Source organism: Syzygium oleosum, unplaced genomic scaffold, assembly GCF_021117445.2.
Source record: "Syzygium oleosum isolate NSW1041296 unplaced genomic scaffold, Sole_v2.1 Sole_v2.06, whole genome shotgun sequence".
NCBI lineage: Eukaryota > Viridiplantae > Streptophyta > Magnoliopsida > Myrtales > Myrtaceae > Syzygium > Syzygium oleosum.
Window position 1 is genome coordinate 12,136,988 of NW_026607490.1, and position 17,939 is coordinate 12,154,926.

General features: G+C 41.4%; 3 protein-coding genes across 6 annotated transcripts; all 3 read left to right on the top strand.

Annotated features, from left to right (window-relative positions):
• Nucleotides 1-651: 651 nt before the first annotated feature.
• Nucleotides 652-4,652, top strand: LOC115692001 (putative pentatricopeptide repeat-containing protein At3g16890, mitochondrial). Of its 3 annotated transcripts, none has more exons than XR_008816820.1 (2): nucleotides 652-3,051; nucleotides 4,043-4,652. XR_008816820.1 is itself a non-coding variant. In XM_056312482.1 (1 exon), exon 1 carries the CDS (start codon nucleotides 782-784, stop codon nucleotides 2,789-2,791), a length of 2,010 nt encoding a protein of 669 aa, XP_056168457.1. In that variant the 5' UTR covers nucleotides 652-781; the 3' UTR covers nucleotides 2,792-3,069. The 3 variants fall into 3 exon arrangements, 1 of the variants encoding a protein (XP_056168457.1); XR_008816822.1 differs by having other exon boundaries at nucleotides 4,076-4,652; XM_056312482.1 differs by lacking the exon at nucleotides 4,043-4,652 and having other exon boundaries at nucleotides 652-3,069.
• Nucleotides 4,653-4,798: 146 nt separating this feature from the next.
• LOC115692002 (uncharacterized) lies at nucleotides 4,799-7,052 on the top strand. The gene is made up of 4 exons (XM_030618755.2): nucleotides 4,799-5,561; nucleotides 5,665-5,948; nucleotides 6,106-6,331; nucleotides 6,631-7,052. The coding sequence occupies exons 1-4, from the start codon at nucleotides 5,483-5,485 to the stop codon at nucleotides 6,744-6,746; spliced, it is 705 nt and encodes a 234-aa protein (XP_030474615.2). The 5' UTR covers nucleotides 4,799-5,482; the 3' UTR covers nucleotides 6,747-7,052.
• A 1,445-nt stretch (nucleotides 7,053-8,497) lies between these two features.
• On the top strand, nucleotides 8,498-15,120 carry LOC115691972 (AMSH-like ubiquitin thioesterase 3). 2 transcript variants are annotated; one of them, XM_030618722.2, is made up of 14 exons: nucleotides 8,498-8,646; nucleotides 9,490-9,554; nucleotides 9,639-9,714; nucleotides 9,804-10,001; nucleotides 10,239-10,339; nucleotides 11,194-11,299; nucleotides 11,383-11,429; nucleotides 11,619-11,940; nucleotides 12,109-12,198; nucleotides 12,309-12,371; nucleotides 12,680-12,754; nucleotides 14,029-14,091; nucleotides 14,511-14,563; nucleotides 14,685-15,120. In XM_030618722.2, exons 1-14 carry the CDS (start codon nucleotides 8,548-8,550, stop codon nucleotides 14,857-14,859), a joined length of 1,533 nt encoding a protein of 510 aa, XP_030474582.2. In that variant the 5' UTR covers nucleotides 8,498-8,547; the 3' UTR covers nucleotides 14,860-15,120. The 2 variants fall into 2 exon arrangements, with proteins under 2 accessions (XP_030474582.2, XP_030474583.2); XM_030618723.2 differs by having other exon boundaries at nucleotides 11,203-11,299.
• Nucleotides 15,121-17,939: the final 2,819 nt, after the last annotated feature.

Here is a 17,939-nt window from a genome sequence, read left to right on the forward strand (position 1 = left end):
AGTTCTTTGTTAGCTCCATTAAACTTTAGTGGACGGGCAAAATAACAACATTGCAGATACGTTGCATTTTCTTTTTATTTTAAAACTAATGGAGTTAATGAAGGAACTCGAGTGTGTCGAAATTTAAAGTTTTAGGACTTAATGACCGAAACGAAAGTTTGAGAATTCAAATGCGTTATCACGATAAATTTTGCCCGTAATTATGCATATTCTTCCACTCAATTGTTGCAAATGAATATGTTTTCATCAAGGGAAGTGCTTCACTTAGCTTCATAGGAAGGGCTAATGGAAGGGTTAAAGTGTCAAATCAGGAAAAAATTTAGGATTGCGTGATTTTTAGAAAAAAATTCAAATAAAAACCTAAAATATCATCATTTTCTCAAAAAATAGGTCAAAGTAAATATTACTTTAATTAAGAACCTGAAGTAAACAAGTTAGTTTCATAAAAGAGCTTGAGTACGTCGACCCAAAAAATCAAGTGCTCGCTCATACTCTTATTCGAGATTAGCTTGATCAACTCATATTCTTATTTCAAATAAAATTCAATTTGGCCCTTCTTTGATTAAAATCGCTACATTTCGGATCTTTATTTAAAAATTTGCCTATTATTTGATGAATAAAGTATCGAATCGACCTAAATTTTACTATAATACCCAACGGAGCACGACCGAACGGGGCTGTCATCGACCGGTCTCCGCCGCATCAGACGAACTTCTCTCCCTCGTCGCCTTCCCTTCTCCTACTCCGTCTGCTACTGAACGTTTTTGCCGGAGGACATGACATGAGACGGCTTCCTCCTCTCGCTTCCAGGGCTTCGACTGCACTCACGACCCTCTCCGACGAAGCTTTTGCTCACAAGAAGCTCCTCCCAGATAACCCCTCGAAGCCCCAACCCAAATCGCCCGTTCGCCAGGGAGATATCAGCCGAGCACGAGAAGCGCCGGGCGGAGGTAAGCCTCCGCACTACTCGGGCCCCAGCGATACCTTTCCCAGGGAAAACCGCAATTCACGTGACCAGCAAATCGATCGCCATTACATTTCTCGAGTCCTTTCGAGGAAGGACTGGTTCTTGCTGCTTACCCACGAGCACAGAGCGAAGAGGGCGGCGGTTCTGAGCGCTCAGTCCGTGGCGAGCGTTTTGCAGAATCAGGAAAACCCGGTGCACCCTTTGAAGTTTTACATCTGGGTATCGAGTTTTAGCCCCGGGATTGCCAAGAATCGATCGGTTAGAGCTGTTTTGGCCAATGCGCTGCATAGGAAGGGCCCTGTTGTATTGTCGGCTGAGCTGATTCAGGATGTTAGGAGTTCTGGCGGCCGGTTCACGGAGGATTTGCTTTGTGTGTTGATTGGCAGCTGGGGCAGGTTAGGATTGGCTAAGTACTGCGATGAAGTTTTTGGGCAGATTTCCTTTCTGGGTTTTAGTCCGACTACTAGGATATATAATGCGGTGATCGATGCGTTAGTGAAAGCCAATTCGTTGGACAAGGCTTATTTGAAGTTCCAGCAGATGGCTGCTGATAACTGCAAACCGGATAGGTTCACTTATAATATACTTGTTCATGGGGTTTGCCGTGCTGGCGTGATGGATGAGGCACGTCGCTTGGTTAAACAAATGGAGGGGGTCGGTTATAAGCCTAATGTGTATACGTACACGATACTTATTGATGGTTTCTGTAATGCAAAAATGGCAGATGAAGCATTCAAGGTCATAGAAACCATGAGGAAAAGGAATGTGCCTCCAAATGAAGCCACTATCAGATCATTGGTTCATGGAGTGTTTCGATGCACTGATGCCGGGAAGGCATTTGAGTTGTTGTGTAGCTTTGTGGAAAGGGAACCGAGCTTGATCAAATTTACTTGCGATACTTTGCTTTTTTGCCTTTCAAACAATTCTATGGCAAGAGAAGCAGCTGGTCTTCTGAGAAAGTTTGGTGAGAGAGGTTATGTCCCTGATGGTGTGACTTTTAACATTGCTATTGTTTGTTTGGTGAAAGGCTTGGATCTGAATGAGGTGCTTGAGCTACTTGATAGATTTAACGAAAGAGGTGTGAAGCCAGGGTTCAGTACTTATTATGCACTCATCGAAGCGCTATACAAGGCTGGAAGAATTCAGGATGGCGATCGGTACTTAAATTGGATCTTTGAGGATGGGCAAGTCTCAAATGTCTTTTCGTACAATATGCTGATTGATTGCTTCTGCCGAACCAAAATGCTGGGCAGGGCACTGGAAACTTTGAGAGATATGCAAAATATTGGGATTGCACCTAATCTTGTGACTCTCAACACCATCATTAGTGCACATTGCAAGGAAGGAGACATGAGAAAAGCCCAGGAACTGCTGGAGATGGTTTTTCAGTTTGGTTTTAAACCTGATGTTGTCACTTTTAGCGCAATAATTGATGGACTTTGTAGACTAAACAAGATCGAAGATGCACTTGATTGTTTTGCAGAAATGAGGGAGTGGGGCGTCACTCCAAATGCTATCACTTACAGCATATTGATCCGATCCCTGTGTTTTACTGGAGGTGTTGGGAAATCATTGAAACTGCTAAGCAAAATGCAAGCAGATGGAATTAGCCCAGACATTTCTTGTTTCAGTGCACTTATTCACAGCTGTTGTAAGATTAACCGTGTTGAGAAGGCTAGGAAGCTCTTCTTTTCAATGTTGACATTGGGTTTGACTCCTGAAAAGCAGACCTACAATGCTTTAATCAAGGCATTGCATGAATCAGGGCAATCTGATGAGGCCAAGGCACTTCTTGCCATGAATGGAAATGGATGTGCACCTTGATAGAGTGCAAGCAATTTTCTAGAGGCCAAAGTCTGATAATGACAATATAGAGAGGCAAACAATATAGAGTAAAGATATGGATAAACAAGAGATCTTTCTAAATGTTATCCCTATTGTATAGGGGGAGGTTTTCAAGGATTGTTATGACTGGGGTTCATGAGTATGTTCTGCATTGCAAAGCATGGAGCCTGAAGGCAATTCGACTAGATAACATCTAACGTTCTGTTTTCTTGTGGCATTTATTAATTCAAGAGCTAGAGGTACTTTGGAGAATTCAACTCTATGGCTATTGATACAGTCCACATTTATTTGTTACAGAATTGCTTTTAAGTTCCGCTGGAATTTTTGGGTCATTTATTTGAGGGAAATCTAATTATTTGAACAATCTAGCGTACAAACCATGTAACAAGGTGCGTGTGTCAATTCTGAAGTTGAGCACATTGTGGTAACATAGTTCCTTTCTTTAATCTGACAATCCTCTGATAGGATGGCTAGTTCTTCCTTTAATATGGAGTCTCATAAGTTCTAAATGCTTTGAGGTGTTGCGTTTATGTACGTAAGAAAGACTAGCATTACCAGATCTCACTGAACTTTGTGTCAGTCGCAAGATGGGCTTGGGAAGCTTTGTAATACCAGTATTAAGTTCCGTAAGACGTCTTCTCGCCATCAGTTGGCATTATGATCCAGTTGGAAATGTGGAACTGATTATTCCAAGACATGTTCAGCAACTTCAGTTTGTTAACCAAATGAGTGGCTGAACTCAATCTTTGGGTTTAGTGATCTATTTTCTTTCTACACTGTTGACAGCTTCTTGCCCGGGATTTCATTTTTCAATTTTTCGGCTTACTTAATATATGGTCTTTGTAGAATGATCGATGGATATGTAGTTTGCACTGTTCTCTGCTACCAAGACCATTAACCATGTTGGGATGACCAATGATTGTTGCAGCATTTAGGATGTGACCTAAGATATGGGTACGTGAGTACCATGAATTTAGATGAGTCCTTGTTGTGACGTTACCATGCAGTATACGCTGTCCATACTCAACGAGGGTGTTAGTCCAAGATCAGTGTCGTGATGCTGTGTAGTTAAAATAAAGCATGAGGCTATCGACATCTTTTTGTAGGTTGTGATGTTGGGTCATACATGCGACAATAGATAACATATCCTGATAGTTTTTGTAGAGTTACCAGAGTCATGAGCATCTGATGAATAGTTTATTGCTTAAGTCATGTGTTTCATTCTTGCAGCTTGAATCTGGTTGCTTTTTTTTTGGTGGGCAGAAGAATCCGGAAAATTGTTCTAACCGTTGGTCCAACTGATTGTCATCAGTAATTTGTCGAAGTCAAGGACTGGACATTGTGAATTGGCATTGTCTTACAAAGGTGAAAAGTGAACTTCAATCGTGGGAATGTTGAATACAGGAAGCCACCCTGATATTCTGTACTTAAAGTTGGCTTTAGGGGATCGGAAGATCAGTGTTGTCATACGAAGATGTGCCAGAATCATTCCATAAGCTTCCTCCTCAGATTACTCGGTTACTTGGAGGAACTGAGAGCTGTCCCGGTGTGCTTTGCACGGAGGAGCATGATAACAATTTAAAGTTAATGTGGTTAATGACCATGGATATTATACTCCTAACATTGTGTGTAATGCGAATAAAGTTCACCTGTACGCTATTACCGTTTAGATTCTTTGATCATCTGAATCTGTGGGCGGATGCACAGACTGAGTTTCTTGTGAGCATACTGTACCACATTTGTTCCTAGACATGTACCTGGGTTTGAGAATAGAGCACATCACACATTGGGTTTTCGGCATACGCCTTTTTCTAATAATTTATATATCTGTCCTTTGTTTGCTTTTTTTTTTTTGTAGGTCGGTCGAATCCTTTGTTTGCTTTGAATAGTTTTTCAGTGTTTTTCATCTGAATGGTGTAACAAGTTTCTAGAAGACAATCAAGCTTGTTAAAGAATTTCTGTTGTAACTTTTTTTCCCAAGTTACACAGGTTTGACCACTTGGTCTATACATGCAATTAACTGGCTCTCGTGCAGGGGTTTTCTTGGCTAACACAAGCTACTTGTTAAATTCTCTCTCATGGGACGTAATCTCTACTTGTAGAAGAAGGAAAAGAGAATGTCACCGCTAAAGAAATCATGGTTGTTTGAAATTTAACACTCAATTAAGTTAAATGCCTTCACCAAGCTTTTGCGTTTGGTGGCTGGCTATCCAACTGCTCTCTCTCTCTCTCTCAAGTCATCCTCATTGCCTTAAATATCTTGCCAAAAGAAAGTCTGATTCATCCCTCGTTTCTTTTTTCCAAACTGAACCTACCTGAATTGTGCATTTAGTATTTTTATATTAGGCAAAGGAGTCATTTAATTTGCATCTGGTGGATTCTCTACTCACCGGTCGATTGAAAATTTTGCTTGTCCAGAATGGTAGGTCATGTCCAGATGGTTAAAAAGTGTAGAAATGAGAGAGACTAAAGGTGGGTCATCTATAAAATATTTGACACAAGCGCTGTCATTTTCAGGTTGATCCTTCTGGGGCTTAAATATGCATGCAATTTAGGATCCAACCTGACATTTCTAAGGTTTGGTATGACCTCAAAGTTATAAAAAGCAACTCAAATATTAATTAGTCTTGTTTCATCCTTGAGCTTCAGTTTTTCTGCAAAACTTCTCCAATGGCATTGCCATCGACGACCAGACTGAGGGTCTATGCCTTTACTCTTGCATGTTTGTCTGTATTCTGCCGTAACTATGGTATGTGATGCTTAATATCTTCTCTTTTTACTTCCTTTATATAAAATGAAATTTATGTTTTCAGTTGATGCTGAGTAGTTATTTTTTGCCATGGTCCATCCAGGAACGGCCAACGGGCAAGTGACTCAGGTTGGAGGCAGTGGTGGATTTAATCAGCCGAGCGGCGGGATAGGAGGGATCGGTGGTGGTTTTAATCCGTCGGGGGGAGGCGGGGCAGGAGGCGGAGCGGGAGGCGGAGCAGGAGGCTCCGGGGGTGGTTTTAATCCATCGGGAGGCGGGGCAGGAGGGACTGGTGGTGAGTTTTATCCACCAGGAGGAGGCGAGGAAGGAGGGTTCGAAACGCCTGAAATCATTGCCAAAGCTTTGCTTTGCTTCGATAACAAATATGTAAGCAGAAGTTAGGAACCTCCTCAACATAACAATGCTAAATGCTCGTTTGTGTTATATTCTAAGCAACTGGTTAAGCATTCCAAGTTCTCCAGAGAATTTATCAGTGTGATGTAATTCTTTTGGTCTAATTTGGTGTTTTGCCTTCATCCTGTAGATCTATCAGAGCTGTGAGGAATCCTATAGGTTGGATCACAGTGGAGACCTCCATGTCCCTCCCGAATATACCGATGAGTTTTGTCACGGGCCGTGCTTGAGCGAAACGAACTTGGTGCTCAAGTGCATTGACGGGGTCTTGTCACACTACATCTTTGACAACCATGCGACGATAAAGGACATCCAAGATACAGTTCACGAAGGGTGCAGCTATGGACCCCAAAGAGGTTTGTTCCGCCAACTTTGCGAGAATTGCCTATGTACTTGTATCGCCATAACTGACATGTTCTACGATTGACGTAATATGGTGCTTGCACATATATTCTCTTTCACCGGCAAGTTCACTGTGATGAATAAACAGTTCATGTAGTCTCGGGGTTTTTTTGAAAACGACGCCTCTTCACAAACTCATCCACAGATATTCCACACGTGATATATTTTCCGCATCGAAATTCACAACATGCTATCGACGTCCTCTCGGCATCGACGAGCAAGATTAACGATCATTCGCTGTGTGGTTTCGCAGGTGACTTCAATGTGGCCGAGCACATTCAAGCCCAAGGAGACGGTGCACCTAAGGATGCCAAGCAGGCCATCTTCTCCATCCTGATGGTGGTTGTGGGGGCGTTGCTCCTCCTTTGACATGGACTGTTGGAACAAGATGATGTGCCTTAAAAGGGTGTCTTTATCTGGTTTTGATGTGGGCAAATAGTATGAAACGGTTACTGGAATATAGCATACTTAATACCTAGATGGGATGATGATGTGTATGATATGATGCATGAGGATTAGTATAAGGGCACAGATCAGCTTACTGCCGGCAGCTGCCGGTGGTTGCTACCCGTCACTGTGTCGCTCGTCTACTCGTTCTTTCTTTCACTATGTATTTGTGCGTTCAATCGCAGCATAGTCATATAGTAAACGAACCAGATCAAGTCTACTTGTTCACTATTTCTCTCCTTTATCTGCTAATCTAACTAGCCCCGTCCCCTCGCCGCCGCCGCCGCCTCGCTACCCGCCGAGAGCGACTCGCCTCTCTTAGGTCCACGAATGGAAATGTTAATTATGGACCAAAAGAATGAACCTAGATGTTTCCAATTGCACGGTTCTTCGGAATTGGACATGTCTCTTGACTAGATGGACAAAATAAGTGCAGAAAAAATGCATCGCTTTCTTTAAAACGATAGTTTCTGCCCAATTGCCTGTGTAATTGTATCATCTATTCAAATTTCAAAGAAAAATAACGTGTATTAATCATATGGTAAATCAACCAAGAATCATAAACGAACTACCTTCTTCATATCACAACAACACCATGCATTGTACATAACATCAGTCAGAGCACTGTAGAAGTAAAACAATCACACCGGCAGGAGGGGGAGGAGCATACCAGTTGGGGGGGGCGGCATCGGCGGCTGCAGATGATTGTCACGGAGCGGAGGTGGAGGAGGACGGCGGCCAAGCCGGCAAGAGGAGGAGGTGGTGAAGGAGCATACCTGTTTCGGTTTTTTTTTATTTGTATTTTACAGTATCTTTTATATATTGAAAATCCGATTTATTTGTAGTTTTTTTGGCCGACATCGTGTATTTTTTAATTTGTTGATTTATTTTCAAACTTTTTAAATGATAAAATTGCCACGTCAGGAGCATGGTACCCACATCATCCGCCATGCGGCATGCGGGATACTTTAGATGAGGGAAAATTGTCCAAAAATTTGTAAACCTATTACACGACTGTCTATTCAGTACTAAATCTTTTGACGATTTGCCAATTTAATCCTAAACCTTTTAATTATTTGCCAATTTAGTCCTAAATTTAGTCATTCTGGCCAATTATCCAAATAATAGGTTTATGACTACATTGCCAAATTTTCAAAAGGTTTAAGACTATCAGTCTCGTTGATTGGCGATGTCACCTGTCCATGTGAACATCGTTTAATAATCATAAAGCGGGAAGTATATTTTAAGAGCGACGATACTCAAACCCAACTACGATCGTCGAGAGAAATTCGAACTCGAATGAGTCGCAAAATTAATGCTCATCGACACATTTTCACTCGCTCTTAATAAAAAAAGAAGAAGATATTATAATCGTATTGGAAAAAAAAAATTGGTAATGAACACCATAGCACGATATAAATTAATTAGCAGCCAAACTAAAAAGTTTTTCAAAAAAAAATAAATTAAAAGGAATAAAAAAACCATTTTTGCTAATAGAAATAAAATAAATCATGACCATCATGTCGACATGCGATGCGATGCGATGCGAGAAGAGCCTCCTTTCCTCCGGCGTCCTCCTCTTACCTTAACGGACAAGTTTTTCCGATCGTTGATCTCTCTCAACCTCCGCTTCTCCTTCTAGAGAGAGAGAGAGAGAAAGCGCGCGCGTGCGAGCGAGCGGAATCGGAGTCGCGGCGCCCCCCGGCGATCGCCGCCGGAGACGATGGGGATCGACGTCAACTCGATCGCTCGGAGGGTCGAGGTCGACAATCTCATCCCGCTCCATTACTACTACCGGATCGCCGACAACCTCCTCAAGCAGGTGCTTCTCGCGCCTCCCCCTCCGCGTTCGGTGCGCCCCCGATTCGCGCGCGCTTCGGCATTCCTTCCCCGAGCTTGCTCGCGTCGAATCGGTTCCGTCGCAGTTCGGAATCGGAGAATTTGACGAGGGTTCTTTTTTTTTTCTTTTTTTTTTATTGCCTTAGCTCGAGAATGAGCTGGGTTCGTGAGTCTGTCTCCCTCCTGCAGAGAATGCAAGTATTCTTAGATAACCGTGCTAGTAGAGGGCGATTCGTGGAGTTGCCGATTTGGTAAATTTTAGTGCTTTTTTCTGTGCCAAGTATCACCGTATGAGATTGGGCATATGTGAGTGGTGCATTTGCTTACTCGATGAATGCTGCGGTTTGGCATCTGAAGTTAAACGATGAGCGTTTGTTGGCGCAAGCTATAATGAGGATTGCGCGGAGTTTAATTTAGCGTCAATTTGTGCGGGAAGTCTGAACTCCTCCGTCGAATCGTTGCGTCGATACAGAAAGGGGTGTCATCTTTTCGTGTTTGTTTGAGCAATCAAGTGCCTATTGAAGCCTTTGAGATCCAAGAGGTGCTGGAACTTGGAAAGATATAACCAGCTTAAATTTGTTGGAACGACGGGTCTTATTTGGTGATCGGCATTTATGCCGGGGGATGATGCGCTTAAAAATGAGTTGGATTAGCTCTTGGTTTATTGCTACTTAGAATAGGAAATAGTTCTGCCATCGGGTTTTTTATAAGTAGGTTTTGTTGGAGTATCATGAGCATTATTTGTTGTTATTGTCTATGCTACTTTTGTGGGGCATGGTGTTCTCAGCACTTTCTTATTGTCTGTATCTTCTCATTTATGGTCTAGGCAAATGTGTACCGGGAGGAGAAGAATATCGTGGATCTGTATATCATCCTTCTGAGGTTTTCAAGGTAAAAGGCTTTGCGCCAGGCCATTACTTTGGTTCTGTTCCTTTATTTAAAGTACAGATGTATCATATCTTTGATATCTTTCAGTTTGGTGTCTGAAACTATACCGTTTCATCGAGATTACCAGCTTCAACGTCCTAAAGAAAGATCGACTTATAGAAAGGTGAAATCTATTGGTGCACATAGTTCATTCTTCTAATTTGAGAATTTTAGACAACATTTTTATGTTCAATTCTTGCCTTACCTCTGCAGAAATTGTTCCATGTAGTAGAAGAGCTTGAATCCTTGAAACCAGAATTCCATCGTCGGGTGGCTGAGTTAAATGAAGTTGATGCAGGGTCACAAATGCTTGAATTTGACAATTCAGACAGAACTGCATATGCCTCGAGGACACTTCCACTGGAATGGCCCTCCACCAGTAGGAGTTCTTACTCAAGCACAGACAAGAAGGTAAGAAATATAAGAAGGCTTTCCTGATGTACAACCCCAGTATTGCACTCCATTTTTTTTGGCATGTACATTGTACAAAAACTTGCTTTGATGGAACATTTTCTTTCCCATTGTAACTTTTCCTTGCCTTTTTAGGCCAGACAATCTCACTGCTTGAAAAATTTACCTTGTACAGTGATTTGCCTGTTTCTTCTGGAAATGTGGCCGTTATCTGATTGACCTTATTGTTTACTGCAGCCTGATAGCTTGGCATCTTCTTCTCTTTGGAAGTATCAAAATGACCAAACTCAGAGTTCGTTATTGAATACCATGCAAGTTGACAAGCAGTTCCAGAAGCTGTGAGTATTGTTAAGATTATTTATATTATGTTCACTTCATTTACATCAATGGTCTGATATGACTGGGTTACTTCTTGCTTTTTTTTTTCTTCTCATTAGAAGCATATAAAGTGATATATGGCTGGAGATGTAAGCTTAGGCCACTGCTTGATAGTTTTCCCTGTATTATTGTAAGGCATGCATAAGTTGTATTGGAGGTTTCTGCCAGAATTGCAACTTTTTCTCGGCATATCCTGTACAAATATTCGAAATGGACTTTGACCAAGGGTTGCCGCCAAATTTTGTTCCACAATGCTCAATTTTGAATGCTTCATTGGTCCATAGTGGTGTTTATAGATTTAGGGATATTTATGAAGGAATCCTTTGAGGGCAACGCCTGGCCGTGTTTGCATAGACGAGTTCAAGTGGCTCCGATTTCACGGAGTTCTCAGTAATGAATCTGATGTAAAGGTAATGCATGGAAGTTCGAATAATAGCGAACCTTTGCCTAGGGCCTGCGGTTGACTCAAACTAAAGCAAAATGGATTAAACTTGTCAAGATGCTAAATTGCCTTGGTTCATTGCTTTAAGCTTGAAAGTAGATGACTTCGACCTACATAATGGAGCATTGTCATTGCTTCAGGTCGATTATAGATATTGCTGAGTTATTCAATGGTTTACATTGGTGGTAACGCTGATTTGCCCTTTGGATAAAGCAGATGCTCCTCTATTTAAGTATCTGATCCCTAACCTGCTTTGTTTCACCTTTTTTTATCGTTATCTTCTTCTTCTATTTGTAAGAATACATCTACATTATATTGCATGCTGCAATTGCATATTAGGATGAAACACTAATTCATCTTAGGTTTTTGCAGTTCTCTTAGTCTTCCAGTTCCAAAAGAGGAAACGTTGTCTAGACACTCTATATTAGGCCCAAATGGCCTTCGGGGCCAGTGGCTAGGACCCACTGCAGAGATAAAGGTAGAATTTCTCTTTATATTATTCTCACTTTTTACATGTAATACTGTGCAAAGATGATGTGACCATGTTGCTTGAAACTGCAGGTCCAATATCCCTGCAGTACAGACTTGAACCCTTCAGAAGATTTGAGGTTTGAACTTGTTGAACATTTTGTTTGTTGCATTGATTACTTAGACTACTGCATTCAGCTTTTTAATCCAATTCTATTTTTTGCACAAGAATGGATTAAATCAATGAATGTATTCATTCATTCTTGTTTATTATTTCCTATATGATGCTGCTTTAATAGCTCTATTTTTGTTTGTGAATGACGAAACAGCCTCAATCATACTGGTCAATATGAGCACATGGCAGTCAAAGATACTGATCCAGGGTCGCCTAGATCTACAATGGATTCAGTGCTCTCCTTGGATGATGGTAGATGGTCACGTCCTGCTGAACAGTCTTGGCCTGTATTAGCTACAGAAGCAATGGAAGATCCTTTCCAGTTTGTCGGTATCAAGCAACCTTCTCCACCGCCTGTTCTTGCTCAGGTTCGGCAGGGCGTTGCTCCTATCCCTCCATCTCAAGTTGCAGATCCAAGACCTGGACCTGCAAAATCTTTGCAGCAAAACGAAAGCTCTTATCAACATCTGCATGTGGTGAGTTTGCTGCGCTGATGATGTAGTATATCTTTTACGAACAATTTTCATGTTCTCCTAGCCGTCAAAGACAAACTTATGTACTTCATGTGGCAAGACCTGTCCTGATTGCTTTTCTGCACGATGATGATTTTTCTTTCTTGTCTTCCTGGTTGATTTGCACCACAGCCTGTAAATATGATGCAAGACTTTTTGCGATTGGCTCAAAAAAATACTACAAAGAACTTGGAAACTTGTGGGGTTCTTGCAGGTTCACTGGTGAGTCCTGTAATTCTTTTTTTTTTTTTTCGCTTTCTTTGTTGTTTATTTCTCATCCTGGAATTGAGGTTGCCGACGATTAAAATTGATTTGTTCTTTATTTGCTGTAGAAAAACAGGGTTTTCCATATTACTACTCTAATTATTCCAAAGCAAGAGTCTACTTCAGATATGGTATGTTTCTAATCCGGTATTCAAGTTAGACTGTTCTGCTCATTTCATTCAATGTGGCAATGTGGCAATTGGCTTATGACTTTTTATCCTAGTTCTGTTATTAGGTGAGAGTAACTTACCAGTTACAGAAGGACCTTCCTGTCACCAAATAATTATTTTTGCTTTTGCTCATTGGTAACTTGATTTGATGCTGAATGATCTAGGATATTGGTCTCTCGAGAGTACATTATTACTTGGGAGAATTGATCCATTTTTCTTTTGACTACAAGTTTTCTGTCATCCTAGTCATTTTGTCATGTCATGTTCAGTGTCAGACATTGAATGAAGAAGAAATATTTGAAGTTCAGGACCGATTATCACTCTTCCCTCTTGGATGGATTCATGTAAGTGTTAATGACTATTCTGTCATCTTCATTATGACTGACTTTAGCCGATTTTTATGGATTTCTCCCATTTATTATGTCTCCATTACTTTGTTTGGAAGATCTCTCAATTTTGCAAGTCCTGCTTGATGTTGTCAAACTATATATGTTCAATACATCTACTTATTTTAGATAATTCAGGAAAGACTAGTGGATGCAAATCCTTAGACGGGGAAAATCATTGTTGAGAATATATCTGAGAGTGGCTTAGAAGCAAGCTTTCTTTTTCCTGGTTTTTTTATGCATAGTTTAACTGTTGAGGCAAATCTTAGTGGATGGTATTAAAGAGAAGAAAACATGATTTGAAGTCTGTCAGATTCTATGGAAAAATGACACTGCAGATTGGCATTTGAGATTAGATATTCACAAAATTTTCAATTAGGAAACAAAATTGTTGACTTTTAGAGTTGCTATAAATGAAGACAAATCTGGATCAATAGAGTCATTATGCATATCATCTGTTTAAAAGATACAAACATGTAGATGAATTCAAAGATATTCTTTTTCATCTGATTCTTCTGGGTACTATGAAAGTGGAAATTTATTTTAATGATAGAAACTAGAAAGGTGACTTTGAATGCACAAGGCGGGGGGATGAGAATTTCAATGTGAATAGTTGTAGAAGTAGACACTGAGTGTCATGTTCTTTAGTTTTCTACATCCTAGTTTGCCAAATTCTCTTTAGCTACTATTACAATCCTCATTAGTCTGTTCTCTCTCCGGTAGCCTGCTGATTATTTCTACGACTTTAGTTTATGGTCATATGTTACAGCGGGGAGTTCACCTTTCGTATATCTCAATTGTTGGCAGTGTACCTGTTACCCATAGTGAATTGTCAAAATTTGAATTCTTTCTTTCTAATTTTCACAAAGAGGTGTCCTTTTGTCATGACTAGTGTGAATATAACTTAATTACTGTTCTTCTCCTTGTAAAGCCCCTTAATTTGGAGTTAAACTTCCATCTATCCATATTTCGAGAAAAACTATCTCTTGTTTTTCATTTCCATTCCCTAGTTGCCTGCTCAACTTCCGTCTTTATTGAACCCCCTATTGGTCCCACCACAGCTAATACTGCCAGTTAACAGGGAAGGAATTCTTAGGGCAATTATATCAGGAGATGCATATGCTCAGTTTATCGTATAGTTTCCTTTTTTGGATGTACCTTTACAAGCAGTTATAAAAAAAAAAAATTTTTACCCTAGTACTTGATACCTAAGGTACTTTTGTAATTTACAGACGCATCCATCTCAGACCTGCTTCATGTCATCAGTGGATCTGCACACACATTATTCATATCAGGTAATTATTTTGTTCCTTCTCTCTGATGGCATGCCATGTTGTTAAAGCTACAGTCAAATTGTTTTCTAAAATGTATACTGTAGTCTTAGCTGTTCAACTTGAAGTTTGTCCATTTGCAGAATGGTTTTAAAGAACAAGCAGTCATAGTCATCTGTAATTTTGGAGTAAATGTATAGCTTATTTAACAAACAAGAATGCTTCTCTTAAAGATAACAGCAGCAGAATCTGTATCTACAACTTTTTTAAGGCTAAAGTACTGTCTCTTAGTTAACCTCAATAAGGAAAGGAAAGTTAATTTGAGGTTATTTGATAGGTTCATTACCATAAAATTTGGTTTGGAAGCGGATGTGTTCACTCTCAAATTTATGGGTTGAATCATACCGAATCTGATAAAATTTGCTTTGTGGACTTACTTGTAGATTATGTTGCCTGAGGCAATTGCGATTGTAATGGCACCTACAGACACGTCCAGGTAATTTTACGCATGCAGTCTTCCTTTTTAATTGGTTTCGAAGCGGATGTGTTCACTCTCAAATTTTCAGTCGGCGAGTTACCAGTTAGCATGCTTACCACTCGTGCATTTCAACTTACAGTCCACATGGAATATTCCATCTTTCCGACCCGGGAGGTGTCAATGTGATTCGCAATTGCCAAGAGCGCGGGTTTCACCCACACGAGGAGCCTTCGGACAGTAGCCCCATTTACGAGCACTGTTCACATGTCTATATGAATTCTAAGTCGAAGTTTGAAGTGGTTGATCTCCGGTGAGATGGCAAATATACGGAGGAAAGGTATACTTAAATTATCAATACGTCTCCTTTTGCGAGTGATATTGTAAATTCAGCTGGGGTTTTGACACCTTATACAGGACATGTAGAGCATGTTCATTTGTTTTACCATTCCATTTCCATGTATAATTGAGGTCGAGAGCATAATCGGATAATGAATTCGGTCGCTGGAATTGGCCTCTCCTGGATTTAGAAACAAAAATCATATTCCTAATATGGTTGAATACATTATTGATGAAAATGGGCATTCATAGCATAGCATAAACTCAGACATTGCCGAGAGAATAAGTCTCTCCGGAAAATTAGTTAAACTCACACTCAATCCAGAAATCTTGCCGGTTTATGATGTTGTGGAGTGGAGGTTGATGCTAAGCTTAAGCGTAGGTCAACCCCGACTTCGTTTGTCTCAACTTGGGGACATTCCATGGGCCTACTGATACGACCCATGGCTCGGGTATACTCTGCCCGTACCACATAAGATTGGCCGGAATTGCCATCTGACTGCATCGGAATCGGCGGGGGCGGCGCACGGTAGAACCTAGCCGAAGTGGCGAATCCACCGTGCATTCTCTGGTGGGAGTGAACGAACGGTCCGAACGTCGCCGCATGCGTGGAGATGATGGGCCCCCCTATCAGCAACGGCCGTTGATGACGATCGCTGATCATCTGGGCTCGCTTGGCCCGTTGTCGTTCCCTCTTGTGCGCGTTCTGATGGCCGCCCAGCGCTTGAGAATTCAGGAACCCCCGGCCGCAATATTGGCACTCGAATCTCCTGATTTCTCCATCACACGGTGCGGTCACCGGCGTTTCGTCGGACCCAGCCACCGGGACGCCGAACAGCATCAGCTTCGGCGGTCTCTTGTTTTCAGTATCAGATTGCGTGTGCTCCAATTCACACATAACGCAATCTAGAAAGAAAAAAACCTGTTCCTTATCAGATTCTGTGCAGTATTTCTCGTGATATGGGTAGTGAGACACTGAGAGCTGAGACTTGGGTATATATAGAGAAGGGATGAGCCAGGGGAAGCGTGGAAAGTGCTAAACCATATCCAAAACTACAGTGAAATGAAAAGGACTTTTTTTTAAAAAATGTTACATTTTGTTGCTTTCTTCTGCCCTGATGATGCTTAGCTCCAGTAGTCGTACCTCTCTTTATCTGCCTCAACTTATATAGGCATGCACAATAAAGCCACCATGCCTTTTGATTCCTCATCTTTGTAGTCTGCTCACTTTCATCTCCAGCCATTGCCCGACCTATCATCAGTGTAAAATGCGTATGACTCTTGATCTAAAGCGGGTATGCTCGTAGAATCGGGATCGGATCTGCTAATTAGAGGGCTAAACTCCATTTCGATCTTCTTGATTAGGCTCGGGAAACCGATTGTATCGGATCTCTCGGCATCAAAATCGGTACGATCCGTGCCGGCAGTCACGGGCCGGACCGGCGTAGCGACGGATGATCGTGTCTGCCGCTACGCCGGCCCAATTTGACAGTCCCACTCGCCGCTGTTCTCTGTGTAAACAGACTTGAGCGGAGGGCCATCCAAAGTGTGTGGCAGGATAATTTGGAGATCCTCCCTAAAGGCCACATATCCTCCAAGCAATTCCTTTGTCCCAAGCTGAATTCCTTTGTCCCCAGCTGATCCAAAGGGGGGGTAGGGCCTGTGTCTGTCGCGATCCTGCGATCCCTCCACCATCATTTGACGATAATTATCGTCACGGATAATGTCCAAAATGTTGACATTGTGCTGTGTAGAGATCTTATGCAGTGAATCCTAGATTTTCTATGCTCTTTTGAGTGCTCACAAACCGAAATCGTAATACCATCCACCTATCTCATCGATACGTCATATTAGTAATTCGATTGTCCCGTCATTTCTCCTCATTCTCTAAGTCGGTATTAGAGTACGGCGATCCTGAGGAAATTTTGGAGTGTAGTGGGTGCACGTGGCACCCGTCGCACAATCGAATATACACTCGGATGCACGCCCGGATACACTCCTGTCGACTCAAGACACCTGTTCACAAACATGCGTCTGTTTTCAGAAGTTCTCTCTACCACAATCACTTTTCCCCCAAAAGCACCAATATAGGGTCCTCCTCCGCCACAAATGGCCTCACCACATACTGGATCAACCTTGTTCGCGTTGGCCCCCGCACAAGCAATTGGGTTATCCCGAACATGCAGTTGTCTTCACAAGACGAGCTTCATTGGATGCTTTTTCAGACAGTGCTTCGCAATTTCCAACCGTCTATCCAAAGGCTGATCTAAACCGAGAGCTCACGTTCACACGGCGTAGCCCTCTTTTTGCATCGTCTACTCGATGATAAAATTCAGCGGCGCCCGCTTTCAAATGGCATTAGTGTTATCACATATTCGCACCATCTACTTGGAAAGCTCATTCGGACGGTGTTTGCTTTCAAACGGTGTTTTCATTGTCCGGCGAAAAAGCTAATGTTTTACGATGCTTTCCAAACGGGTTTCGTGGCACCATCTATTGCAAACTTGGATCGGACTTTGATATTACTTTTAAACTCAAGCTAATCAACACTACCAATTCGAGCTTAAGAGGGCATGTTATATAGATGCTTACTAGATATCACGAAAAATACTACCACCGATGCATCATATATTCAGTAATTCATTAAGTTCTGAATTCCCGGCTTTTGGCTAAAACCTAAAATCAATGTGATGAGAATTGTTAGCCTCCTCTTTCAATTATCATCATCTTCTATGGGATTTAAGCCTAATAATCGTACGTCCCAATTGACATTTGTCAACTTATGAAATAAAGTTGTGAGAATTGCGGCCCCATAAAGGATTTATTTTCCTGGGATTATAAAAAGAAATAATCTAAAAGGAGTTTTGACAGGTGCTTGAAGCAAAACATTCTTAAAAAGACGAAACATGGGGGCGGCAATGGGAGGGCGCAAGAACTTAGTGGAGGAGGACCTGTCCGAGGATAAGGTACTACCAATCCCAAAAATAGATATAAAATTAAAATAAACAAAAAAAAAGTGTAAGATTCCAAATAAAAGCATAAAGTGCCTTAATGTCGA